Genomic DNA, 27,491 nt, shown 5'->3' with positions numbered 1-27,491 from the left:
TGCCATCACCTGCCCCGCATATTGAAAGGTAGTCCGATAAAGGATTCCGGGGGGGGGGGGGTGGCCCTGTCCGAAGCCTGGGGAGGTGAGGGCCTAAGGCACGCCCCCTATCGGTGACCCCGGGGGAGTTCCTAGTTGATGTGCATCAGCAGGACTCCCCCTACTGGTGGTTAACCCTTCCCGGACTTCAAGCGGACGGGCTGGAGTCGGATATAGTCGGTTAGGACCAATGCCTAAGCCAATACCGCTCATCACCTGTAACAAATAATGTTGTGGCCTTATTTAGCCCATTAACCTTAATAATTGTGTCATGTGTCTTTATTTCCATTGGGGGGGGCGGGAACTCGCCACACAATTTGTTTTTTATACCCTGTCCATCTGTCTGGGTTTCCCCAACCACTCCAACAAAAGATTAAAAGTACATTAAAACATCTGAATCTGAAACCAGGGTGGCTTCTGTAAATCCGGGACTGTTCCTGGAAAATAGGGGCACGTGGAGGGTCTGGCAACTGTAGAACTGGAAGGAACCCAGAGGGTCCTCTAATTCAGCCCCCTGCGATGCAGGAATCACAGCTAACTTTTTAAGTTCTCCATCATCATCCCCATACGAAATGGGGCTTATCTGAGGGCCTTCTCACGGTTCCCTCACTGTGAGAAGCAAAGTTACAGGGAACCAGGCAGAGGGCCTTCTCGGTGGTGGCGCCCACCCTGTGGAACGCCCTCCCTTCAGATGTCAAGGAGATAAACAGCGAACTGGCCTTTAGAAGACATCTGAAGGCAGCCCTGTTTAGGGAAGTTTTAAATGTTTGATGTCTTATCGTGTTTTTAATATTCTGTTGGGAGCCAGCCAGAGTGGCTGGGGAAACCCAGTCAGATGGGCGGGGTATAAATAATAAATTATTATTATTTGTTGTGCTTTGGTTTTCACTGGGAAACTTGGGCGGGGGAAAGAGCTTTCGGACATGGAGCTTTAAATCTGTGCCTGGAAAGGGTGAAGTAAAGGATAAGTGTGGATGATCTCAGATCAAAAGGCAGATGCAGAGAGACCCTCCAGAAATGGCCGAACTACAGCTCCCATAAGCCCCAAGAAGCATGGACAATGGCCAGGAATCATGGGAGTTGCAGTTCCGCAACATCTGGATGGCCAAATAGGGCTTTAAACAAGACAGGAGATGGTATACCGCCAGCAGTAAAGCATTTGAGGCTTTTTCAATTTCAAAAAAGAGATAAATGAGGAGATGCAGAAAGAAGATTACACCCCAAGCTTGATATTCATACGTCCCTGGGATTCCCAATGGACTATTGTTCGATCCATCCGTGCAGCAAATGATGAGTCTGACTCGTGCCGTTTTCTTTTTAAATTTCTCCCCGCAGAAGCTATTCACCAGCCAGCTGCCCTCACGCTGGGAGACTGAGCCGCAGAGGCAGTCAAAACATCTCAGCGGAAAAAAAACCAGCAGTCCGGCTTCCAGAGACTGCCTGCCACCTTGTGGCTGAGAGACTGGATAGCTGCTCTGCTCTCAGATGCTTTTGTTTCCAAACCAACAAATGGCTTCTGAAGGAAGAACATTTTCAGTTGGACCAGATTCAGTAGCATGAAATCTCCAGCAGGGCCGGCCCTTCTGTTAGGCTATGTGGAAATGCTGCCTCGGGTGGCAGATGCTGGAGAGGAGGGCACAGGCAGCAGGGTGAGGTGTTGGAGAGCATCGTAGGTGGTGTGCCACATTTCCAGCAGCTTCCCCTAAGCTCGCCTGCTGCACGCTGGTGTGGTAATGGATGCTCACAAGGCAACAAGGAATGCTGGAGAATTCTGACAAAAGCAGAAAGAGGAACAGAGTTTGCTGCTGTTCGCTTGTTCAATCCATGTTCAAGACAGGATTCAATTCAACAAATATGAGCTCAGTATTGTGAGTTTGTAAGCACAGGTAAACAACAATATAGACTGATCTATTAACAGGTATTAGGGACACGGGTGGCGCTGCCCGTGGACTGTCTTGCCAGAGTGGTGCATGCTCTGATTATCTCCCACTTGGACTACTGCAATGCGATCTATGCGGGGCTACCTTTGAAGGTGACCCAGAAACTACAACTCATCCAGAATGCGGCAGCTAGACTGGGAGTGGCCACCGAGACCATATAACACCGGTCTTGAAAGACCTACATTGGCTCCCAGTACGTTTCCGAGCACAATTCAAAGTGTTGGTGCTGACCTTTCAAGCCCTAAACAGCCTCGGTCCAGTATACCTGAAGGAGCATCTCCACCCCCATCATCCAGCCCGGACACTGAGTTCCAGTGCTGAGGGCCTTCTGGCGGTTCCCTCGCTGCAAGAAGTGAGGTTACAGAGAACCAGGCAGAGGGCCTTCTCGGTAGTGGCACCCACCCTGTGGAACGCCCTCCCATCAGATGTCAAGGAAATAAACCACTATCTGACTTTTAAAAGACAACTGAAGGCAGCCCTGTTTAGGGAAGTTTTTAATGTTTGATGCTGTAGTGTTTTTAATATTTAGTTGGAAGCTGCCCAGAGTGGCTGGGGAAACCCAGCCACATGGGCGGGGTATAAATAATAAATTATATTATTATTATATAAGCCTGGTCTTCCATGTCCTATTCCACTATATCACACTGGCTCTGACCCCACAGGCATAGGTCAAGAAGGAGGTATCTGAGTCCAGGAGAGATGGGAACCACACGAAACTGCCTCTCATCATCTGACCATTGGTCCACCTACCTCAGTATTGTCTATCTGACTGGGAGCGGATCTCCAGCATTTCAGCCCGGGAGTTTTCCCTACATTTATCTGAAAATACTGGGTATCGGACCTGTGACTTTCTGCCTGCTCTACCACTACAACTGCATGATGCAACAGTCAACAAGGAACATTGCCTGTGAAAAATTTGCCTCCCACCGACTGGAGACATTTCCAAGAACTGCAAGCTGGATGTCATCTGAAGTCCGCCGTTCCACTTGATTGAAGAGGTACAATTACATCGTTGGGTGGAGGGCATGTCCCAAGCCCAGCGCTCACGTGCCCGAGGTTCCTATTATGAGGCACTCAAGAATGAAATTACCATCCAATTATTCCGGGGAGCATAACACATTTAATCAAGAGCTATTCTCCAATCCAAATCACACAGCCCTTGAAAGCTTGATCTGGAGTCGTTTGTGGGGGGAGAAGATGGGCTATTTGATGAAAATTGTCACATAATTTAAAGGTCTGAGACCAATTACAGATACTTTGCCAGAGGAGAAGTGGTAGTGGGGTAGAGATTTCCATTCCGTGTCAAAGCAAAGTTCATTAAACGCTATTTCTCGGGGTGGCCAGAGGGGCTTATGATCCTTGGGGTTATATATTTCTTAATTTTATTACATTTGCATTCCATTCTTTCCCCCTCCAGGGTAGGTTGAATATAGCATGCACGATGTTTGCCTAACTTCTTAGACTCAAGGAAATGCTAGGCTTTGCTGATGGAATTGCAGCAACTGACTCCTGGCCATGCCCTAGACCAGGCATCCCCAAACTCAGCCCTCCAGCTGTTTTGGGGGCCACAACTCCCATCATCCCTAGCTAACAGGACCAGTAGTCAGGGATGATGGGAATTGTAGTCCCAAAACAGCTGGAGGGCCAGGTTTGGGGGTGCCTGGTTTAGACCAGTGTTTCCCAAACTTGGGTCCTCAGCTGTTGTTGGACTACAACTCCCATCATCCCTGACCACTGGTCCTGCTATCTAGGGATGATGGGAGTTGTAGTCTGAAACATCTGTAGGGCAGCAGTTTAAGAATGTAAGGTGAGTCTGCTGGATCATGACCCATCCAGAATTCTGGATGTTGCAATTTGTTGCGGGTGCTGAGTGTTCTTAGGAGAACCCTATTTCCTTCCTGGAGCTACAATTCCCAGAGTGGCTTAACAATCAGTCCCTCTTTCCAGGGAACTCTGGGAATTGTAGCTCTGGGAAGGGGAAAGGTTCCCTCACTGCGAGAAGTGAGGTTACATGGAATCAGGCAGAGGGCCTTCTCGGTAGTGGCACCCGCCCTATGGAACGCCCTCCCATCAGATGTCAAGGAAATAGACAACTATCTGACTTTTAGAAGACATCTGAAGGCAGCCCTGTTTAGGGAAGTTTTTAATGTTTAATCATGTATTGTGTTTTTAATGTTTGATTGGGAGCCGCCCAGAGTAGCTGGGGAAACCCAGCCACATGGGCGGGGTATAAATAATAAATTATTATTATGATTATTGCCTAACCGCTCTCAGCATCCATAACAAACCACAGCTCCCAGATTTCTTCTGAGGAAGCTATGACTGTATAAATTAGCATTATGCATTGCAGGAGATTAGACCAGATGATACCTACCGTCTTTTCCAACTCTACAATTCTATGATTCTATGACAGTATAATATTTTAAACATATGGTGTGAATGTAGCCTTAAATGACAACACTTAACAAATGTCTTTTTCTTAGTGCGGTCAAGATTCACCCACACACTGCGCAAATATAAAATTATACAGCTGCATCTTTCCTCCACTTTTATGTATAAATTTAGACAAATAAATTTTGCAGATAATGTAGATTACACTGTGGTAGTAGGGCCAGGGCGGGAGAGTGGCAGAGCTCTGTCTAGTCAAGTTGTATGGGATCAGTTTCAACCCGTAGGCTCTGAGGATGTGGACAGACTGCTTGGACAAGTGAAAGTGACCACCCATCTCCTTGATCCTTGCCCATCGCTCATAAAAGTGAGCCAGGCAGGGTTAGGCAATGGGCTCCATGGGCTGGTGAATGCTTCCCTCTGTGAGGGAGTCTTACCAGACCCGCTTGAAGAAGCTGTTATTAAGCTGCTTTAAATATTTGGTTTTTTAAAAAGCCACCATCTTTGGATCTGGCTGTTATGGCTAATTATCGCCCAGTCTCAAATCTTCCATTCCTGGGCAAGGTGATTGAGCAGGTGGTCTCTGAACAACTCCATGCACACCTGGAGAATGAAGACCATTTGGATCCCTTCCAGTTGGGATTCAGGCCCCATTATGGGGCTGAAACCACCTTGGTTGTGCTGGTCGATGGTCTCCAGCAGGCCACGGACAGAGCCATGTGTGTGGACCAGTGGAAGCAAAGAGTTGTCTGGAATGGTCCCTGCTGGGTATGGGATTCAGTTTACCACAGCAGAAGAAAGTGTAGTAGAGAATGTTTGACTTAGTAAATGCCATCATACACAATACAGATGTGACCAAACAATTTTCTAAGTTCCTAAATTTTCCTAGTAGTGATGTATGGAAATGAGAGCTGGACCATAAAGAAGGCTGATCGCCGAAGAATGTATGGTTTTGAATTATGGTGCTGGAGGAGACTCTTGAGAGTCCCATGGACTGCAAGAAGATCAAACCTCTCCATTCTGAAGGAAATCAGCCCTGAGTGCTCACTGGAAGGACAGATCCTGAAGCTGAGGCTCCAATACTTTGGCCACCTCATGAGAAGAGAAGACTCCCTGGAAAAGACCCTGATGTTGTGAAAGATGGAGGGCACAAGGAGAAGGGGATGACAGAGGACGAGATGGTGGGACAGTGTCCTCGAAGCTACCAGCATGAGTTTGACCAAACTGCAGGAGGCAGTGGAAGACAGGAGTGCCTGGTGTGCTCTGGTCCATGGGGTCACGAAGTGTCGGACATAACTAAACGACTAAACAACAACAACAACAAACACAAAACACACTATATATAAACAGTTGCTTGAGGAAGTCTTCTCTCTCTCTGAGCCCAGAGAGGGCTTTCGCTTTCAAAGCCATTGCTTAGGCAAAGCTCACAAAGCAAGTATAAAGTCCACTTGCCAAAGTCCTGCAGCACACAGATCTCCAAGTCAAGTTCTCCAGTGGTCTTCCGATTCTCCAGCTTCTCCCCATCTCCACGCTTTATCTTCATATGTCTCCAGAATTTCTGTCTCAAAGGAATGCTGTGAAGTGAGCCTCTTACACAAGCCAGCACAGGAATCTTGTATTGGGAGAGCAGCGCCACTCTGCTACTGGCTGGTGATGCCATCATCCTGAATCTTTTCGCTATAATGGCATAATAAGCTATAATGATAATGTCTCATCTCCTGTCAATTTGCTGGGTTTTAAATAGCTGCCGTGCTTTCATTTCGCTTAATTCTTGCATGGTTGTTTTTGTATTTTATCTATTATAAGCCACCTTGAAAGGCAGCCTAAAAATACATTCGTATATAAATACAATTATTTGCCTCCGCTGAAATGCCGCAGTTACTGTTTGTTTTTCTTTACTGCAACTTTAGATCAGATTATCCAATGACATGCAAACATCCATAGGCAACATTTTTTGCTTTCTGCCTTGAATTCGCTTAACGCAGCAGAACATGTCTGCAGATTCTGTAGTTTCACCTTTTCCGACTGTGGCCGGTGTTTAGTTCAGCTTAATTTGTTGTATGTTCACTGATGTAATTGCTGGCAGCTGTATCTAACTTCCACATCACTATTGATTTAAGGTTTGTCTTAATCTACAGTTTGTAGATAAAGATTTGAACTTATTGTGCTTGGGGCCCACTTTGCGGTTCTTTTTGTAATGAAAAATGGGCTGGAAATATTTTTCAATGAATCTTAAATTATTATCATTTAAAAATAATTTGGGAGTGCCAGCTTAGGTTTTATGTAGCCTCAAAGGCTACATTCTACCTATCCTGTCACAAGCAACATGCTTCTGTCAATCAGTTACTGGGAATAATAATAATAATAATAATAATAATAATAATAATAATAATAATAATTATTTATTATTTATACCCCACCCATCTGGCTGGGTCCCCCCAGCCACTCTGGGCGGCTTCCAACAAAACACTAAAATACAATAACCTATTAAACATTGAAATCTTCCCTGAACAGGGCTGCCTTCAGATGTCTTCTAAAAGTTTGGTAGTTATTTTTCTCTTTGACATCTGGTGGGAGGGCGTTCCACAGGGCGGGTGCCACTACTGAAACGGCCCTCTTCCCGGTTCCCTGTAACTTGGGAACCACAGAAGGATATAGTGCTCTTTTACTCTGGCTCCTGCTTACGGGCTTGTTGGTCACTGTGGGAATATGATGTTGGACTAAATGGACCATTGGCCTGATCTAAGAAGGCTCTTCAGGTGTTCCTAAATAAACAGGCAGGTGTGGAGGACTCCCTGGTCCTGAATGGGGTAACTGTGCGCAGCCTGGGAGTCATTTTGGACTCACAGCTGTCCATGGAAATGCAGGTAAATTTTGTGTCCAGGGCAGCTGTCTACCAGCTCCATCTGGTACGCAGGCTGAGACCCTACCTGCCTGCACACTGTCTCAATAGAGTGGCACACATTCTGGTTATTTCCTGCTTGGACTACTGCAGTGCACTTTTGCAGTTTACCAGTTCTGTGGTATGTTCGCGCTTGTGGCATTGGCCACAGTGACAGTGACTTCAAACAAACGAGATAAAAATTCCACGTCGGCTATACCTTTCCCCTGTTTTTCTCCTTAGTGTGAGTGTTGAGGCACATCCTTACACTACTTCCAGAGTGGTGTAGTGGTTAAGAGCAGTAGACTCGTAATCTGGGGAACTGGGTTCGATTCCCCGCTCCTCCACATGCAGCTGCTGGGTGACCTTGGGCTAGTCACACTTCTCCGAAGTCTCTCAGCCTCACTCACCTCACAGAGTGTTTGTTGTGGAGGAGGAAGGGAAAGGAGAATGTTAGCCGCTTTGAGACTCCTTCGGGTAGTGATAAAGCGGGATATCAAATCCAAACTCTTCTTCTAGGTGTGTGGATAATAATAATAATAATAATAATAATAATAATAATAATAATAAAAAGAAACAGCATGATGAGATCTCAGCAAAATCTAAAACAGCAGCAACCAACCTGGGATTAGTGTCATCCCAGCCAAAAGTGCCCTGCTGAGATTGCAAGATCTCCCTATGCTCCTGTACTTCTTTTCACAGCACATAGTTGAACTGTGGAACTCACTTCCACAGGACACACCAATGGCCACCAACCTAGAGGGCTTTAAAGGAGGATTAGGCAAAATCACAGAGGGCTATCTTGGGCTGTTGGCCATGATGGTTATATTCTGCCCCAACAGTAGGAGGCAGTAAATGCTTCTGAAATGCAGTTACTGGAAACCACAGAAGGACAGAGGGCTGTTGTGCTCGAATCCTGATGCTGGTTTCCCACAGGCATCTGGTTGGCCACTGTGAGAACAGGATGCTGGACTAGACAACAACAACAACAATTTATTATTTATACCCTGCCCATCTGGCTGGGTTTCCCCAGCCACTCTGGGCGGCTTCCAACAGAATATTAAAATACAATAGTCTATTAAACATTAAACGCTTCCCTAAAGAGGGCTGCCTTCAGATGCCTTCTAAAAGTCTGGTAGTTGGTTTTGGTAGTCTGGTAGTTGGATGTCTCGAATGATTATTTTCTGCCCATGATTTGCAATGCTAGTGACTAAAGCATCACGGATATGCTCTGGATCTTTCATTCCTGAGTAATAAAGCAACTTTTTTTCTACTTCCTGGTGTGACAAGTTCTTTATTAGGCACAAGTTTTAAAGGTATACACACATTTTTTTAAGTGGACGCATGTCAAAATGTTGCATTCCTCTCAAGAGCGGACGCCAGGTCTATACGTGTGATGAACACATACGCAGGTTCAGACATGCACCTTGTAGCAACAAACACACACGAAATTGTGAAAGCAAATTCATTTGGTATGGTTCTTTTGTTTCATGGCAGACATATATTTTAACAAGTAAGGGTGAGTACTTTCCCACATTTTCCAATCAATTCTTGATGCAAACTTATCCAACCTTGTCCACGTTTAGTCACAGGACCCCTTGAGTTCGACAGACCCTAGACTACGATCCTAAACACATTTATTCAGGAGTAGGCTCCATTGAGCAGAGGTGGGCTTACTCATGGGTAAATAGCACCCAGAGGATTGGGTTCCATGGCTGCTGAATCATATGCTAGCTTACTCAGAGGCCAGACCACACTGAAGTCAAAACGAATTTAGCGGGGCGAAACAGAAGCAGAAATTGTCCGCGATGATATATTTGCGGTGATTCAAATATTCACATCAAATTTGTGTTCCAGGAGCCTCAGCGACACATTTCCAAATCTGGATTGTTTTAAACAATGCAGACAATGTCAGGCTTATGTTATTAGGCAGTTTATTAGGCACAAGTTTTAAAGGTATACACACATTTTTTTAAGTGGACGCATGTCAAAATGTTTAAGTGGACGCATGTCAAAATTAGGCAGACAATGTTAGCCTTATTGCATCATGGGGAGAGAAGTAATCATATTGAAGCTGGATAATTTCTGTTGTCTGGGTTTAAAAACTCAATTAATTGCCTGGGGGTTTTCATATGACAAGCCCTCTGAATTAATTCTGTTCCTTACAGATCGCACATTACATAAGGCCCTCAGCTAGGGGGAACTCTTTCCTCTGGAGACATTTACATTTACATGATAAATCGAATGCTCCCCGCCACTTAAATGTGCGGTATATTTTCCCCCCAGGTGCTCTCGGCTGAAAACCCTCAACCTTCCCTGCGCATATTAACCCGAAACGCCCTCCTAATTATGATTAACGATTATGTTCCCTCCTCCAGATGTCTGGAGGGAACTGTAAGGGGTGGCGTTGCTATGGCAACATCGAGTCCATTCCCATGGAGTCCGTTCCACAGAGCCGTCCTCTCCTGAAGATTACGGCTTATTCTGCACTTCACAGAGGGCAAAACAGCCAATGCTGACCCAGGCTGAAACTGGGTAAATGGAAAGCTGTGAGAAATGTCCTTGAAATGTCCCATCCAAACTGGATGCTGTGGCCTCATTTCCACAATTTGGCTTCTGGAATCTTGTTGCAATTCCGATAGTAAAGCATTCGTAGGGATGAGCCGAAAATCCACATTGAGCCAAAATGGCCTCCCAGAATTCAATGCACCATTTGTGGGTGATAAAATGAAACAAATTTGTGGAGGTGAAAATCAGCAAGGGCCACCAACCCTAGTGGCTGGGAGGCAGAATGACTCTGAATTCCAGTTGCCGGAATGTCCACAGGACAGGACATTAGATGTTCTCAAACTCCAATTCCCATCAGCCCCAGGCAGCATTCCCAATGGTCAGGGGCGAGGGTTTTGTAGTCCCTCAACATCCAGCAACGTGATTCCCAAACTTAGGTCTTCATCTGTTTTTGGACTACAACTCCCATCATCCCTAGCTAGAAAGACCAAGGGCATTCCAGGGGATGGGGATGGCCCGCTCCAGGCACCATTCCAAAGGGGGGGTGACAAAATGCTGACCCCCGATTGGTGACACTCCCCAGGGCATGCGCCGCTCGCCGCACACCACCAGGACGTGTGCCACACCCCCTGGGACAAGCGCCACTCTGGGTACAGGAGCAGGAACAAGACGAGTGGTCAGGAATGATGGGAATTGTAGTCCCAAAGCAACTGCAGACCCAAGTTTGTGAAACGCTGGCCTAGTGGGTCCCATGTCCCTCATCCCTGTGTTGGAGTCCTGGCTTGTGGTGACTCTACCAGCCCACAAATGGACTGGTGTGACCATGTGACGAGATGAGCAACCTCTTCCCCTATATAAAGGAGAACCAGGACATACATTTGAGGGTTGGGGAATAGCCAACATGGTGTCCAATCGGCGGACTCCAACTCCCATCAGGCACAAACAGCAGGGCCAATAGTTGGGGGTGATGGGAGTTGTAGTTCATCTCTAAAGGCCCATCTTGACTACCCCTTTCACATCACAATAGGGCACAGCTAATCTATTTTTATTTTATTTTTTGTTCTGGAGTAAGTTTCCATATTGTGATTAGGAAGTATCATGGCAACACCATGAGTTACTATGGCTTTATCAAACTGTATTAATTGTTTGGATGAATCTGGTGTTGTAGATAAATAGGTACCACTCCAGCGGGAAGGTAAACAGCATTTCCATGCGCTTCTCTGGTTTTGCCAGAAGTGGCTTAGTCATGCTGGCCACATGACCCGGAAGCTGTCAGCAGACAAACGCCGGCTCCCTCAGCCTATAGAGCGAGATGAGCACGCAACCCCAGAGTCGTCCGCGACTGGACCTAACGGTCAGGGGGTACCTTTACCTTTACCTGTGTTTGATACTGTAGCGATTGCAATGTTTGGGACGTTTGTGTGTTTTCAAGGTTTTTGTGATTATTGGGAGCCTCCCTGAGCTCAACATTTGTCGCTGGAAAAGCAGAATACAAATATTAAATCAAATCCAAGTCAATAATCTGCTCCCTGATCTTGCCAATGGTTGATTTTTGCTTGCAAAGCAGGGGCTTGAGCCATAGTCTATTCCACAAAGCAAAACGAAGGAGCTGAAATAAGCAGAATGCAGTGCTCTGTATACCACAATTTGAGGGGGGGGGGGGGGAGGAACAATGGAGATCATTTCCATTTCAGAGGCAGGTGCAAGAGATCCAAAATCTGAGAAATGAGAAGGTCATAATGTTCTATGCTGAAGCCACAATCTTTAAGCGATGGTGGTGCCTGGTTTGGAGAACTAACTCTCAGCTTAGTGATGAATCTGGGTGACAGCTTCTTCCCAAACTCCACATTCCTTTCTTCTGGTCCTTCCTGTTTCCTTTTGCCTTATCAGTCACCCCTAACACACCGAGGTTGTCATCTTGATGCCAGAACTCGATGGCATGGTCCACCTTGTCCTCTTCCTCCAAATCGGCATAAATCCATAGCTGTTGCCACGCCATTTCCGACAAATTTCTGCCTGTACCTTTAAAAATCAAAGAGCTGCCATTACCAGAAAGCTGCCATTTCAGTTCTCAGACACAGTCAGAGTAAAAGTGCAAAGCTTTGTCGGTGACATTTGTTATATGTCAAGCACAGAAGGAATAAACCTAAAACCTTTGGATTATTCTTAGCTATTTTGCACTTCGACTGAAATTTGTCAGTGCCAACAAATGCAAAAGTTTAGGTGTCAACTGTTGGCATCAGAAAACACAGTGGACACTTTGGGGGGGGGGACTTTATGGTTTTTCTAGTGTTGCATCATTATTATTTTCTTAGTTTCACTGTTTAATATCTATCTACCTTAGAGACTGAGGGACGCAGGTGGTGCTGTGGGTTAAACCACAGAGCCTAGGACTTGCCAATCAGAAGGTTGGCGGTTCGAATCCCCGCAATAGGGTGAGCTCCCGTTGCTCGGTCCCTGCTCCTGCCAACCTAGCAGTTCGAAAGCACGTCAAAGTGCAAGTAGATAAATAGGTACCACTCCGGCGGGAAGGTAAACGGCGTTTCCGTGCGCTGCTCTGGTTCACCAGAAGTGGGTTAGTCATGCTGGCCACATGACCCGGAAGCTGTACACCGGCTCCCTCGGCCAATAAAGTGAGATGAGCACCGCAACCCCAGAGTCAGTCACGACTGGACCTAATGGTCAGGAGTCCCTTTACCTTTACCTTAGAGACTGTTGTGATATTAAGCAGCAAATAAATATATGGAAGGAAATAAGAAGAAGCTTCCATGGTATCAGGTCATTTTTATTGATTGACTGACTGATTGATTGATTGATTGATTGAATCACAAAATCACAGAGTTGGAAGGGCCGTCACTTGGAAGATGGAGCAATCCTGTTTTCTCCTGCTCTGGAGGGCAGGACCCAAACCAATGGCTTCAAGTTACAAGGAAGGAGATTTCGACTAAACATTAGGAAGAACTTTCTGACAGTAAAGAGCTATTCAACAGTGGAAGGGACTCCTTCAGAAGGTGGTGGACTCTCCTTCCTTGGAGGTTTTTAAGCAGAGGTTGGGTGGCCATCTGTCAGGGATGCTTTAGATGAGATTTCTGCATTGCAGGGGGTTGGACTAGATGACCCCAGGGGTCCCTTTCAACTCTACAATTCCATCATTCTATGGCCATGCTGATGTTGGAGGCTGGGGGAAGCAATAATTTGTGTAACCACGAGAGGGCCACATCCTCACAGAGATGAGAACAGGGAAGGGTTTATACCAGGCTTCCTCAACCTCAGCCCTAGAGATGTTTTGAGACTACAATTCCCACCATCCCTGACCACTGGTCCTGCTAGCTAGGGATCATGGGAGTTGTAGGCCAAAAACATCTGGAGGGCTGAGTTTGAGGAAGCCTGGTTTATACTCTCTGCTTCTGTGTCTTGTTGCACTTAAGATTTCCTGGCCGGATTTTGAATCGCTCAATTTTGTTTTCTGCTGTGGTCATGGGAATCGTAAGCCTTTACTTCCCTGAAAACACAGCCAAGGCAAAATATTGCAAAGTCCGCAGCCCCAGCTCTTCTTACCTCTTGATTTAGGAAGCAGTACAGAACAGCAACGATGAAGCCCTGTATAACAAGGAGGAAAAAATACAGAAATTAAATTACTAAACCGGCAGCTGGAGAAACTCAGGTTTGCGGGCCAATTGGATTCCTCTAGACCTCTCTACCTGGTCCCTGGGATTCTCCATTGGCCATGCCTCCTCCCCAAAACCACACCATAGTCCCTCTCCCACACCCTCCTCCGGTCCTCCTCCCTTAAGATGTAATATGCCCCTGACAGGAATGGACCTTAGTAATATGGTGTCCTTGGTGAGGACCAAATTTGAGGCTCCCCCCCCAGCAGCTCCCAGCCCTCATATCGCCCTCCAAAAGTCAGGGAGGCGAGGTGCTGAGCTTGGAAAAGGAGCTGCGACAATCTGGCGGGGTCCTTGAGTCCTCCTGTCTCCTTCCCAAAGCTGGGCAAGTAGTAGTATTAGTAGTAGTAGTAAAAATAATAATAATTTATTCTTTATACCCCTCCCCCACCTGGCTGGGTTTCTCAAGCCACTCTGAGTGGCTCCCAACAGAATACAGTGGTACCTCAAGTTACAGACGCTTCAGGTTACAGACGCTGCAGGTTACAGACTCCGCTCACCCAGAAATAGTACCTCGGGTTAAGAGCGAGTGGCGAAACCCGGAAGTAACCCTTTCCAGTACTTCCAGGTCACCACGGGACGCAACCTGAAGAAACGTAACATGAAGCAAACATAACATGAGGTATGATTGAGAGCCAGTGTGGTATAGTGGTTAAGAGTGGTAGACTCTTAGACAAGGCAGTCTTCAATTGCTTTGTCTCATTTTTGCATCACTTTACAATCTCTTTTGTTTAAAAAGTCCTCCCCCAAAATTTGCCAGCATTTTATTGTGTATTTTTTAAAACTGTTTTGCCCAAATCAGGGATGTCCCTGAAAGACAGGTACACTTGGAGGGTCTGAGACGAGAAATGCTATAAGGGACTTCCGGTGTGGTGTAGTGGTCAAGAGCGGTAGACTCGTAATCTGGGGAACCGGGTTCGATTCCCCGCTCCTCCACATGCAGCTGCTGGGTGACCTTGGGCTAGTCACACTTCTCTGAAGTCTCTCAGCCCCACTCACCTCACAGAGTGTTTGTTGTGGGGGAGGAAGGGAAAGGAGAATGTTAGCCGCTTTGAGACTCCTTCGGGTAGTGATAATGCGGGATATCAAATCCAAACTCTTCTTCTTCTTCTTCTACCAGAAAATATGGCTGGGGCTGATGGCAGTTGAAGAGACAAAGGTACCTCAACCCTGATTTAGATGGTACCCTGAATTGTGTGAGCAATTCAGTCTGAGAGCAGCAGAAGTGAGCTAACTTGTGATTATAAACCAAGATGAGACTCCTAACTCTAAGATTAGGAGGCCCTGACGCTATAGCAGCATCAGAAACACCCACGCTATTACAAGATTTAATCTCTGCAACAAAAACAAAAAATCCTACACTAGCACTATATAAAACTTTACTTAACAGGAAGAAATACGATTTAGAATATGAAAGACAAAGATGGAGTAAAGAGCTTGGAGTACAGATAACAAATGATATATGGGAGACAAGTATAAAATCAATAGAAAAAGCCTCTATGGATTTAAGGCTTAGACTTATTCAACAGAAGATAGTATTTAGAGTCAACTGGACTCCAGCAAGATTATATTAGAAGAAAATAACAAGTGCAGATAATTGCTGGAGCTGTGGGAGTAAAAATGCGAGCTTCATACATATGCTGATTAACCGCCCGACGATCAGACCATTCTGGAGCAAGGTGAGGGTATTTATAGCAAACGTAATAAAAAGAAACTGTTATTTAGGGGAACCGAATTTAATTCTAAATTATATTCCGGAAACTTGGAAGATCTTGAGGGGCCAAAAAAGTGGTTGTTTTGCACTATATTAGAAGCAAAAAAAAACTTGTTTTGATGAATTGGAAGAGTCGCAAAAAGATTCCACTGAGCATATGGATTGATAATATGGATAGATTAGCTACATACGAAAGAATTGCTTGCCGACGCAAAATGAGAATGGATAAATACAAAGAAATTTGGAACGAATATCTAAGTGACAAGGCGGGTAACAGTGGGAAATAGAGGGGGGAGAGAGTGGTGATAAACAAGGAGTAGGCATAGGGATATTACTGTATCTAAATTTGTGTTATTATTGTTATTATGGTTTTTTGTTGTACGTGTCTTTTTAGTTTGGCGTTTGTACTGACTGGAAAAAGTGAATAAATAAATAAATAAATAAATAAATAAATAATAAAAACAACAACTTAGCAGTGGCAAAGCACACTTGTAAAATCTGATTGATCCCTTAAGTCCATACTTCACCTGGAATGATCCGATGCAGAGCTCCAGGGAGAGGCGAACCCCCACGTTGGCGTAATCGGGAAGAAAATTGAAGATGATGTAATGCGTCCCAAACAGAGGAATGAGGAGCAGAGTCGACTTACAGAGGCGTCTGGGTTTGGGAGGAGACATCGGGAGAAAAACACAGTCATGACACCCTGGCTTACAGAAAACGGGCACAAGATGGCGCTCCCAGCATCTCAGTTGATGTAAAGTGACGGTCAGGGCCCGCTGGAACTGGCAAAGCAGAAAATGAGGGAAGCCGCCAAATGGTGGAATTTGAGCCAATGGAAGAGAGAGCAAATGGATCCTAGCTTTGTCCCCACCGCCTATCTGTTGATGGAAGGCAGCGCTAATGAAATATACCCGGAGTCGAAAGTGGATTTCATGCTCTTTATTCAGCTCATAGTGGTGAGGAGGAATGGAAGTTCCCCCAGAATGTCTGCTTTATATACATTATTTACACAATGGGCTCCACGTGGTTGGCTAATTCCGGGATTCTCCTGTAGGCCAATCAGGTTGCGGATTCACTTCCAGTTGGAGCTGGATTGGGTGGCGCCTGTGGACCAATCAGACTGCTGCATTCTGGGTCCTATTGTTCTAGGACCAATCAGACTGCTGCATTCTGAATCCTATTGTTCTAGGACCAATCAGACTGCTGCCTTTTGGAACCTATTCAACTTAGTACATAACAGCTAACAAGGAGGTGCAGTAAGTAAAGAGGCAAGTGGGTGTGACGTTAACATATGAGAGTGCTGGAGGTGAAATAGTTAAACAGGTTACCCAATCAGGACCCAGGGGGTGGAGTCAGAGGGACTATAAAACCGGCTCTGGGAGGGGCGAAGGGGAGAGTTCATTGGGAGTTGGGTGATTGGTTGGAGTGGGAGTGAATTGGGATAGAGTCTGTGGGTAGGTTGAGTTAGTGTAGCGAAATACAGTGGTACCTCGGGTTAAGTACTTAATTCGTTCCGGAGGTCCGTACTTAACTTGAAACTGTTCTTGTTTTGATGAACACCACTTTAGCTAATGGGGCCTCCTGCTGCTGCCGCGCCGCCGGAGCCCAATTTCTGTTCTTATCCTGAAGCAAAGTTCTGAACCTGAAGCACTATTTCTGGGTTAGCGGAGTGTGTAACCTGAAGCGTATGTAACCTGAAGCGTATGTAACCTGAAGCGTATGTAACCTGAGGTACCACTGTAAGCAGAATCAGGAACAGTTAGGGGCTAGGAAGACAAGTAAATATCTGAGAGGTGGTTTAGTGAGTGAGAGCAGGTTGAGGAAGCTATAGGTCTGGATAGGCACCCCATGCTTGTATTTGACCAATACTGTTTATGAAACCACACGCTTGTTAAACTGCAATAAATAAACAGAAGTTTATGTTCCAATTTAACCCTGACTGGACTCAGTATTGTACCAGGTAGGGCCTGGGTGGTGGCAGCAAGAAATAAAGTGGTGGCACAGGGATCAATAGACGGTGAAACGTCCGGGGACCCTGTGTGATCGCCACAGTGAGGACTGGCTGAGATTGGTGGATCAGTGCACCATTCCCTCATACTCTGTGGCCATGAATCCTGTACATTTGCTAAAGGAACTCCCGTCCATCCTAAGCTTTCTACCACTCAGGCAGAGGGAGAGGTCTGGAGCAGGACCACACTACTGGCCGAGAGACTAGAAACATTTGGCTTCTCCTCTCCTCAAACTGCTTATGCTCCAGTTTTATAACTAAGAACTAAGTGCCTGGGTTTGCTTGTTTTCCTCCTCCCTTTTTTCCTTTTGTGCTGTGCCTCTTTGATCACAAGCCTAGAAGCAGACACTGCCTCACTACTGAAATGTACAAGGCACTCCAGGAGTCTTTTTAGCCAAAGAGTAGGGGTTTTTAAAAAAATGCCTGAAATAAATAAAATAGTACATAAACAATCATTCCCATCGTGTCACACCCCACCCCAGATGTTCTAGAATTAAAGAATGAAAAAGAAACATTCCACTACCTTCACCCCATTCCAAATTCATAGGAACCTCAGATCTTTCTCTAAGCCCTCTGCTCAAAAATATGTTCACAGTATGCAGCCTGCCAGCACTTCATGCTGGCTGGTTCCACTCAATTCACCTGTACTGAGATGAGTTGTTGAAACTGATTTGTCCTGGGTCCAGTTTTTTCAGCAGGATTCTGATGATGTTGATAAAAAGAATGAAGTTGACCTGTCCCAGATGTAGGGAGGAAAGAGGGGAAGAGGGAAGAAGAGAGCACAGTTAATGTTAAGACAATTTTTTTTATTGATTGATTGATTGATTGGCCGCCCTTCACCAGATTTAAAATATATCCTCCGAAATGTTCTGGATGGAGAAATGATCTTGACAGCTGAGGGTCTGCTTTGCAGGATGGGGGGAAATATTCAAGTCATATTCTGGAAAACACACTTGTTTTCTTTCTTTTCTTTTCAGATATATTTATAGTGGTACCGCTGGATGTGAACGGGATCCATTCCAGAGCCCCGTTCGCAACCTGAATGGAACGTAAGATGTGACTGGGCATCTGCACCTGTGCAGGTCGCATTTCGCCACTTCCACGCATGCGCGTGACATCATTTTGAGCATCTGCGCATGCGTGAGCGGCAAAACCCAGAAGTAACGTGTTCCGTTACTTCCAGGTCGCCACGGAGCGCAACCTGAAAACGCTCAACCTGAAGTGTATTCATCCCGAGGTATGACTGTATTGATACTTGCCCAAAGATATACAAAAGTTCATACCCAATACAAGCACTCTCTTTTTCTATGGGAGTTAAAAAGAAAGAAAATTCTCAGAAAACCCTCTTCCGAGAAGGTTTGGCTTACTCTGCAATAAACCATGACATTAACAACAACAACCAAATAACCACTAGAACCACCAGATAAAACTAAGCAGTAGGCAAGATTTAAAAAGGCCTTGATCAACAGAGACTGGGATGAAGCAGTCTTTGAACTTCTCTCTCTCCTTAACACACACACACACACACACACACACAGAGAGAGAGAGAGAGAGAGAGAGAGATAATGTTATGAAAGCCAGAACTTCCCACCATTCAAATGTACAAAAAGGCAAATAGGATACATACCCCAACAGAAAAGATAATGGGTCCTTTGATTAGCCACCAGTAAGGAGAACCTTGGTTTGCATCCCAGCAACTGGAAAGAACATGTTATGGTTAATGCAAATGAATGTGTGATCTTTTCTGAATATTGTATGACTGAATTATTTATCCTTCCTCTTGTGTCTCCCTCTCCATTGGTATTGGTGGAGTGGAGGGTGGTCCATTCTTAACAGACTATTTTACAGAGCCCTACTATTTTACAGTGCCCTACTATTTTACAGAGACAACTGCCTCAGGTGACAGATGCTGGCAGCAGTCAACACAGCCGACCTGTGGTACCCTCTAAACAAGGCAGTCTTAAATTTGCTTTGTCTCATTTTGGCATCACTTTACAATCTCTTTTGTTTAAAACGTACTCCCGCCAAATTTGCCAGCATTTTATTGTGTATTTTTACACACTGTTTTGCCCAAATCAGGGATGTCCCTGGAAAACAGGGACACTTGGAAGGTCTGAGATGAGAAATGCTATAAGGGCCTTCCTGTTTGGCTTTTACCTGAGCAATAATGATCTTCCAGGCACTTTTTTGGATTTTTGTGTGTTAAGCCCAACACTAATTTGACCACTTTAAGCCTGCAAAACTTGTGATACACACATATTACAATCCAAATAGGCCAACAGCCACCACTTGCCACGTTTGCAATAGCAGGTTATCAGACATCCCCGTTTCCCGGAGACAGTCCACAGATTTGCAAATCTGTCCCTGGACAAATTCTGTCCCCGGAATGTCCCCAGATTTGCAAATCTGTCCCTGGGAAATGTGGCATGGGCAGCTTCAGCAGCCCGGAGCCAGCCTGGTAGTGCAGTTGGCTCTGGCTGGCTTCAGGGGCTGCTGGCTGCCGCTGCCACTCCCAAAGGGGAACCAGGGATGTCCGGTGGTACAGATCTCCTGCTCCCTTCCCCCTTTGTTTTGACTGATTGGGGAGGCTTGGGAGTCGTGGACCGGTGGCCACTGCCCAGTTTTTTAAAAAACTCTGCACATTTATGTTTCATAGGGTGCGAAAGAAGGGCTTTGCACCTTGCCTGGCAGAGAAACTGCACGCATTGTGCCCCTCCTAGGCAATGGCCTCCCACCCGCAACTCCTGAGCCCCCCCCCCCGATCTGTCAAAACAAAGGGGGAAGGGGGCAGGAGATCAGGGAAGGCTCAGGAGTCATGGGCGGGCAGCACGCCATTGCCCAGTTTTTTTTAAAAAAGGCCTGCGCATTTATGTTTCACAGGGTGCGAAAGAAGGGCTTTGCACCTTTATACAATATGCATGCATGCTTAGGCCCAGGGTCTTTTGCCTCTCCATCCCCACTTCTGACTCCCTGTTGCTACTCAGCTTAAAAAAAAACCAACAACACAAGTGTCCCCGGATTCATTGAAAAAAATCTGGTAACCATAGGCTGACCACCCAAAAGGAGATGAGCACCTCCAGGGGGAGTCACCATGCATGGCTCATAGATCCATAACTTGGTGGGCCAGTATTTCTGGAAGCCTGGGTTACTTTCTTGTCTCCTGTGCCCTCCCCCCTACCACTCAATTTTATGAATCTGAACATAGGACATGACTCACGAAATGTCTTCGAAATGCACCTTGACTAATATCCACAGTATGGTAAAAAACGTTGGAACACCTGTAGGATCGAAAACAGAGGACATGGTGATTTTTACGGATGCAATCAACCCACATCATTTTCCAAAACTGACCATCTATTTGTTAAGGGGACAGATCCTTGATCTGTGTCTCTAGAGCAGGTGTGATGAACCTTTGGCTCTCCAAATGTTGCTGTACCACAACTCCCATCATCCCTGGCCATGCTTGTTGGGGGCTGATGGGAGTTGTAGTCCAGCAGCATCCAGACAGCGTGCTGCCTGTGCTGCCCAGGGTGGGTGCGCTCCCGAGGGGACGTGACATGCTCCCGAGGGGGAGTGTGGCGCTGAGGGTGCCCTCGCAGGCATGGGATAGCCACTCGGGTGCCCGGTGTTGGGATTCCATCCCACCCTTTGCTGCAGACATGGGATTGTTACATGTCACATGTCTGTTTACATTCCAGCACAGATTGCTGGCGTGAGCGGAACTTCCGCTCTGTATTGCTTTTGTTTTCTGTCTCTCTCTGAGAAGATGGCAAGGAGAGATGCCATGTTTCCTTTGCCCTGATTTATGTATAATAAATGTGTAGTTTAGTATGTGTCTACAGCCTCAAGCCTCTTCTGTTGCGCAGTTTACACTGCTGAGTAACGTGTGCTCAAGTCTGCAAGCTTGAGTCGCTGATGCATGTCGGAGCAGAGGTTGATGGATCTCCGCAGCGGCAAGGCTGAAGGGAGACGCTCCAGCTGGGGCTGAGCCAGCTGGCCTTTTTGACCCCCGATTCTGACGTCGAGGTTATGGACCCAGATCTGAGACTTTACTGTAGGACTGCTGTTGGCTGCTACAGTGTTCCAGGGATTTATGAGGTAATGTGCAGCGTGCACAGGATCAGAGTTCAAGGGCAAATTCCAGCCAGGCAAAAGCACTTGGGGGCAAAGCAGAGTTAGTGAGGGGAGTGGCCTGGATAAACATTTAGGGGCCAGACTTGGGGTGGCTTGGAGAGCAGCATTTGGCTTGCCAGCCTGAGGTCCACCACTGCTGCAAGTCCTCCTCACTTACCCCAGCCAAACAGCATGAGCCACCAGTAATATTTTCTTCCATGGGGAAAGGACGACAACAGCAGGCAGTTGAGGTAGAGAGCTTCCACCAGCAGCCACATGAAGTTAGCCATTGTGAAATATTGACAGAAAACCACCGAGATCTTGCATTCAGTCTAAAGAACACAGAAAGTGAAACTTCAATGAACACCATCATTTGTAGGGCATTGCTTTGGGGTTTTTTTGGTTGTGTGTGTGTGTGTGTAGGTGTGTGTGTGTGTCTGTTATTATTCTTACTATTATTTCTTCAATTTGCATACTGCCCTTTATCAGAGATCTCATGGCAGTTCACAGAATAGAAATATAAAACAGAAACACAAAAGACATAATATGAACAAGAACCAAACAAACCCAGAACCCTTCTATAGGTGCCATGACTGCACAAACTATAGGCTCCCATATTGCACAAACTACCCCTGAGTTTCAGGGGAGCTTCAGAAGGAAGTTATGGAGAGGGTAGAAACATTCATTCGAATCTGGAAGCAAAGGAAAAAACCTCCAGGTGTTGTGGACTACAGCTCCCATAATCCATGGCCATTGTCTGTGCTTGTTGGGGCTGATGGCAGTTGGAGTACAGCATTTGGACACAGGTTCCTCAGCCCAATTCTAACAGCATCCAGGTGTAGGATTTGTAGATTTGGGGCATATTTCAAATTCTCCACATTTTGCAGCAATTTGTGAATTTTATTTTTAAAAGATTTGTCAGCCTAACCTTACTGTATGCTTGTGAAACATGGACCACTTATAAACACCATCTCCAACTCCTCGAAAGATTCCATCAACGGTGTCTCAAAAAAAAAAAATACACATCACTTGGGAAGACAGGCAAACTAATGCCAGTGTACTGGAAGAAGCAAAGATCACCAGTGTTGAAGCAATTATTCTTCAACATTAACTTCATTAGACTGGTCATGTTGTGCGGATGCCTGATTATCGTCTTCCAAAGCAACTACTCTATTCCGAACTTAAAAATGGAAAGTGTCATGCTGGTGGTCAACAAAAGAGGTTTAAAGACTGTCTCAAGGCAAATCTAAAAAAATGTAGTATAAACAATGACAACTGGGAAACACTGGCCTGCGAGCACTCCAGATGGAGAACAGCCTTTACTGAAAGGTGTCACGCGCTTTGAAGACACTTGAACTCAGGACGAAACGTGCTAAGAGGAAGGCACGCTTGGCAAACCCTCACCATGATCAACTTCCGCCTGGAAACCTATGTCCCCACTGTGGAAGGACGTGTGGATCCAGAATTGGCCTCCACAGTCACTTACGGACTCATTGTTAAGACCATATTCATGGAAGACAATCTTACTCGGCTACAAGGAATCGCCAAAAAAGAGGAAGAAGAAGAGTGCAATTTTCTTTCACCAATGTACACATTTTCACAAGCAGTTTCCCCTAATATAATGCATTTTGTATGTTATTTTTGCGAATAAGTTCCTTTTTTATGTTTGCTTCCTCCCAGTGCTATTTTTCTAGATAAAGAAGGGCCAGAACTCACCATGAACGCCTCCCTTGTTCTCTTAGAATGGCAATGGTGCCCAACCTGAGAGGTGCTGAAACAGAGTTCTGGTGAGTTCCAGCTGAAAAAAAAGCCTTACTTCCCCTGATATGTGCATTTTTGTAAACCTTGTTTGCAGTTGGAGGCAAGAAAGCTTCCAAATTTGCTGGAAACCAAAAGAGGTGATGGCTGTTTGTGGGTTTCCGCAGGCATCTGGTGAACACAGGATGCTGCACTAGATGGACCACTGGCCTAATCCTGCAGGCTCTTATGTTCTTATGTTTGGAGAACTATATCACAAAATTCAGATAAGGGCGAATTTTGAAAACTAGCTGTGTTTTGGTTTGCATTTTATCATCATTAGTGTTATTATTAAATTTATAGTCCACACTTTTTCCCTGACAGGGACTGAAGTTGGTTTACAGATTAAAAAACAAAAACAGCTAAAAACAAAATGTTTTGGAAAATGCCGATTTGATAGATTCGGCATTGAATGAGTGCTGAGCTGCTGTTTTTCTCCCATCCCTCTCAGGGACTTGTTCGCCCCAGAGAAGTGGTGGAGAGTCGGGGACATTCAGACTCGGCAACCGATTCATGAAATTGAGCTGCTGTGCTCCTAAGGCCTGGCACCCAGCCAAGGCTGTGAAGATTCTATTCTTGTTAATAAAAAGTTAACTCCAACTTTGAATGGTGTGATTTACTGCCGGCTCACTCTGTGACAGACCCTGTCTCCAGCTGAATGCTGGATCACATGAAGCTTTGTTCTGCTAGAACCAGGCAATTGGCGTGGTCCCCCCCCCCTTTAGGTTCTTCAGAAGGTTTCCAGCCTATAGTTTGTGCTTTAGGAGAAGGAGCAAGCAGAAGAAAGCAGCCCTGGTACCCTTGTGGCCATGACACACACAGATGAAAACCAGAGACACAAGCAAGTCACACTTTTTTTACAGCTTACCGTGGAAAAGCTACAATAGTCAACATCTTCTGTTTTGAAAAGAACCTCATCCTTGACGAAGACGGCAATGGTCTTCAGGATGAAGGTGAAAAAGAGATGGACATGGATGTAGTTTCTGGGGCAACGGAGCCTCCTGCAGAAGCAGAACATGGAGCCATAAGAGGCTGAGAGCAGAAGCTAAGAGTCTGTCAGTGTCAATCCTATGCTTGTCTACCTAGTAAACTTAAGTAGTAGTAACAGTAATCATCATCATTGTCATTTTATTATTTGCACCTTGCCCATTTGGCAGGGTTGCCCCAGACATTATGGGCAGCTTCCAAGGCATATAAAAACACCAAACATTAAAACCTTCTTGATACAGGGCTGCCTTCAGATGTCTTCTAAAAGGTGTGTAGCTCCTTGACATCTGATAGGAGGGCGTTCTACAGGGCGGGCACCACTACTGAGAAGGCTCTCTGCCTGGTTCCCTGTAACTTCACTTCTAGCAGTGAGGGAACCACCAGAAGGCCCTTCGAGCTGGACCTCAGTGTCCGGGCTGGACAAGGGGGTGGGGATGCTCCTTCAGGTATACTGGGACAGAGACCATTCAGGGTTTTAAAGGTCAGCATCAACACTTTGCTCCGAAACATACTGGGAGCCAATGTAGATCCTTTAAGTGTTACATGGTTCTGACAGCCACTCGCTGTCACCAGTCTAGCTGATGTAATAAAAGATAGCTCAATGTTCAGGCAGAAATGAAATCCCTTTGGAGGAAGGGATTCTCCTAAAGTCATATACCTCTCGTGATTCACCCCTCCCTCGGCACAGCATGCTACCTGTCAGGTTTCCATGAACATACCTGAATGCGATGAGGACCATGATGGCCATAGCAAGGGAGGTGGTGGAGATGCTGTAGCCCACAGTGTAGATGGTTTTGACGGTTGTCAGGTAGGCGTGCTGAAATGGAAGGAGAACAAGGGCATCGACGGGATGAATCTTATTAAAGAAAAGTATTGGATAGCTGTTACTGAACAAACCCAAAATATTGAACCATTTGAAAGACGCCTTACTCAAGGAGGATTTGGCGGTAACGTTGAACTATCTCCTGCAAAATAAAAATGGCTAAATCATTGGGGGGGGGAGGGAGAGGGAGCCACCAGCAGCAGCCCCAGTCTCAGAATGGTTTGAAAGAATCTGAGATAAAGTAAAGTTGATTGAATACATGTCCTACAATAGAGCAACGAATGTACAAACAAAGAGATTCTTGCAAAGAGGGGCACCATCAGTTATGATCTGGGAGGATAAATGCCCTGTTGTCTGTTATGCAATGGTCTGAGAACCTCACTGGCCTGGCTGCATTTGAACGTCAGTTTCATGTGGATATCTGTTTGGACATCTGGAGGCTGTATGTTGACTTATATGTTTGACTTAAGGTATATGTATTGGTAGGGAGCGGGTGGCCCTGTGGTTTAAACCACTGAGCCTCTTGGGCTTGCTGATCAGAAGGTCGGTGGTTCGAATCCATGCGGCAGGGTGAGCTCCCATTGCTCTGTCCCAGCTCTTGCCAACCTAGCAGTTCGAAAGCAAGCAAGTAGATAAATAGATACCACTGTGGCGGGAAGGTAAACAGCATTTCCGTGTGCTCTGGTTTCCGTCACAGTGTTCCATTGTGCCAGAAGCAGCTTAGGCCTGCTGACCACATGACCTGTAAAGGTGTCTGTGGACAAACGCCGGCTCCCTCGGCCTGAAAGCGAGATGAGCACCACACCCCATAGTTGCCTTTGACTGGACTTAACTGTCCAGGGGTCCTTTACTTTTACTTACAAGTATTGGTGGCTTCTGTGCCCACTGATGCTGGGGTTTTGATATTTCCTATTTGTTTAATGCATTTCTATTCAACTCTTAAGCCAGGAAGGTTCCCACAGGGACTTACATACATCCAATTAAAGCAGGATTGTCCCTGCCCACAGGCTTACAATCAGAAGAAACACGACACACTGGTCTCCCAGGGTAAGAGGCTGGGAGGAGAAAGGAAAAATACCAGGTGAGAGCTGGGAGGAGCAAACTGAGAATTACTTTGAAGAGAGGACTCCATGTGTCAGGGGCTCGGGAGCAGGAGCACAGGGGAGAGAGGAAATGGAGAGCGAAGGGGAAGAATCAGAGGGCAGCGTAGGGGAGTATGACAGTGACCCGAGAGATTCCATGAGTTTCTCCAGCGAATCAGAAGATTCCCAGAAGGGGGCGCCGATGGTCAGGGCAAGGGGGGTCCCAGGGGGGACGCACCAGAAACAAGGAGCCAGCGGGGAACCCCAAAGCAGCAGCGGGGGATCAGGACCAGTTTCCCCACCAGAGCGTAGTGGGGGGGAGGAGTCACATGTGTCAGGACCAGCGTCTCCTCCAGCGGGGAGAGGAGATGAGTCATGGCTGACCACGCCTCCAACGGAGAGTGGCGGAACGGAGGGGAGGTCAGTTGCAGCTAGCCTCCCCAGAGGGGGAAGCAGTGACAGCAGCAGTGAAACGGTCAGGAGGAAAGTTGCTGGCTGGGCGCGCGCGCCAAGTTCAAATGTACAGGCGCGAGGGACAGCAGGAGACCCGGATTGGGAACCAGCTCCTAAAGCCCGCTGGAGGGAGGGGGAAGGCTCAGGGGATTCAGCGTCAGAAGAGTCTAGAAAGGGCGAGACCCCGACAGACAGGCGGAACCAGAGGCGGAAAGAGCAGAGGAAGAGGTGGAGTAAGGCTAGAGTCTTAAACTGGTGTCTGGGGGGAGGAGACTCAGACGGAGCTTCAGCGGTCTGAAGTTTGAGACGTAGAGCTGCACGCTGCGGCTCTGGAAGTGAAACTGAGCTTCAATAAAGACTTCCGTACTTAACAACGAAGCAGCGTTGGTCCTTTGTGAGCTGGGACCTCGGGCAGCTCTGACACCATGTTGCACTTATTTTGTTTGAATTTTTGTAACCGCTATTTTATTGTATTATGGAAAATTTTAATAAAAATTGAATTACCAAAGAAACACGATAACACAAGGGGAAAGGGGAACGGGAGTGATGGAGAATGAAAACTCAGGCACCAATTCTTAAACAGTTATTATTAGTACTATTTGTAAATTCTCTCTCTCTCTCTCTCTCTCTCTCTCTCTCTCTCACACACACACACACACACTTCTTTCCCCTTCTCTTTCTTTTTGCTAACTTTGTAAGTATTTTTTTTTAAAAGAAAATAAATGCTTTTAAATAACTAACAATTCTCTGTGGGCTTTAGCTACTGTTCCAAAACACTACCCACTTCCCGTTGCATTGAAATATTGCAAATAGAAAGCAGATTTGAGGCTTAATGGTCAATTATAAGCAAATGGCAGACAACAATAACACGTGTGAGCCACAACAATAATTCAGATTTCCATTCTACTGCTTGGAAAAAGATGTGCGCTTTTGAACAGGGAACACAGTGTGCCTTTCAGACCACTGTGGATAATCTTTCCTTTGTGGTTGTTTGTTTGTTTACTGCCGCCATCCCACTCTTTGGCCCCGGAGGGTTTCCAGCAAACAATTAAATATTGAAACTACTAGGTTAAAAAAAAGCAAAAACAAC

General features: G+C 46.1%; 1 protein-coding gene across 1 annotated transcript in view; it reads right to left on the bottom strand.

Annotated features, from left to right (window-relative positions):
• Positions 1-8,511: 8,511 nt before the first annotated feature.
• GHRHR (growth hormone releasing hormone receptor) overlaps positions 8,512-27,491 on the bottom strand; it is a 37,359-nt gene continuing 18,379 nt past the window's right edge. The window contains exons 5-14 of the mRNA XM_083579927.1: positions 24,763-24,860; positions 23,925-24,057; positions 21,438-21,591; positions 20,364-20,424; positions 18,774-18,843; positions 17,789-17,880; positions 15,666-15,795; positions 13,315-13,356; positions 9,276-11,778; positions 8,512-9,164 (exon numbers count right to left, since the gene is read on the bottom strand). Coding sequence (XP_083436053.1) covers positions 11,653-11,778; positions 13,315-13,356; positions 15,666-15,795; positions 17,789-17,880; positions 18,774-18,843; positions 20,364-20,424; positions 21,438-21,591; positions 23,925-24,057; positions 24,763-24,860 — 906 coding nt within the window. The 3' untranslated portion in view covers positions 8,512-9,164; positions 9,276-11,652. The remainder of the gene's footprint in view (positions 9,165-9,275; positions 11,779-13,314; positions 13,357-15,665; positions 15,796-17,788; positions 17,881-18,773; positions 18,844-20,363; positions 20,425-21,437; positions 21,592-23,924; positions 24,058-24,762; positions 24,861-27,491) is intronic.

Source organism: Podarcis filfolensis (assembly GCF_964270895.1).
Source record: "Podarcis filfolensis genome assembly, chromosome: 12".
Taxonomy (NCBI): domain Eukaryota; kingdom Metazoa; phylum Chordata; class Lepidosauria; order Squamata; family Lacertidae; genus Podarcis; species Podarcis filfolensis.
The sequence above is the reverse complement of the archived record's forward strand: the minus strand, read 5'-3'. Positions and strand labels throughout refer to the sequence as shown.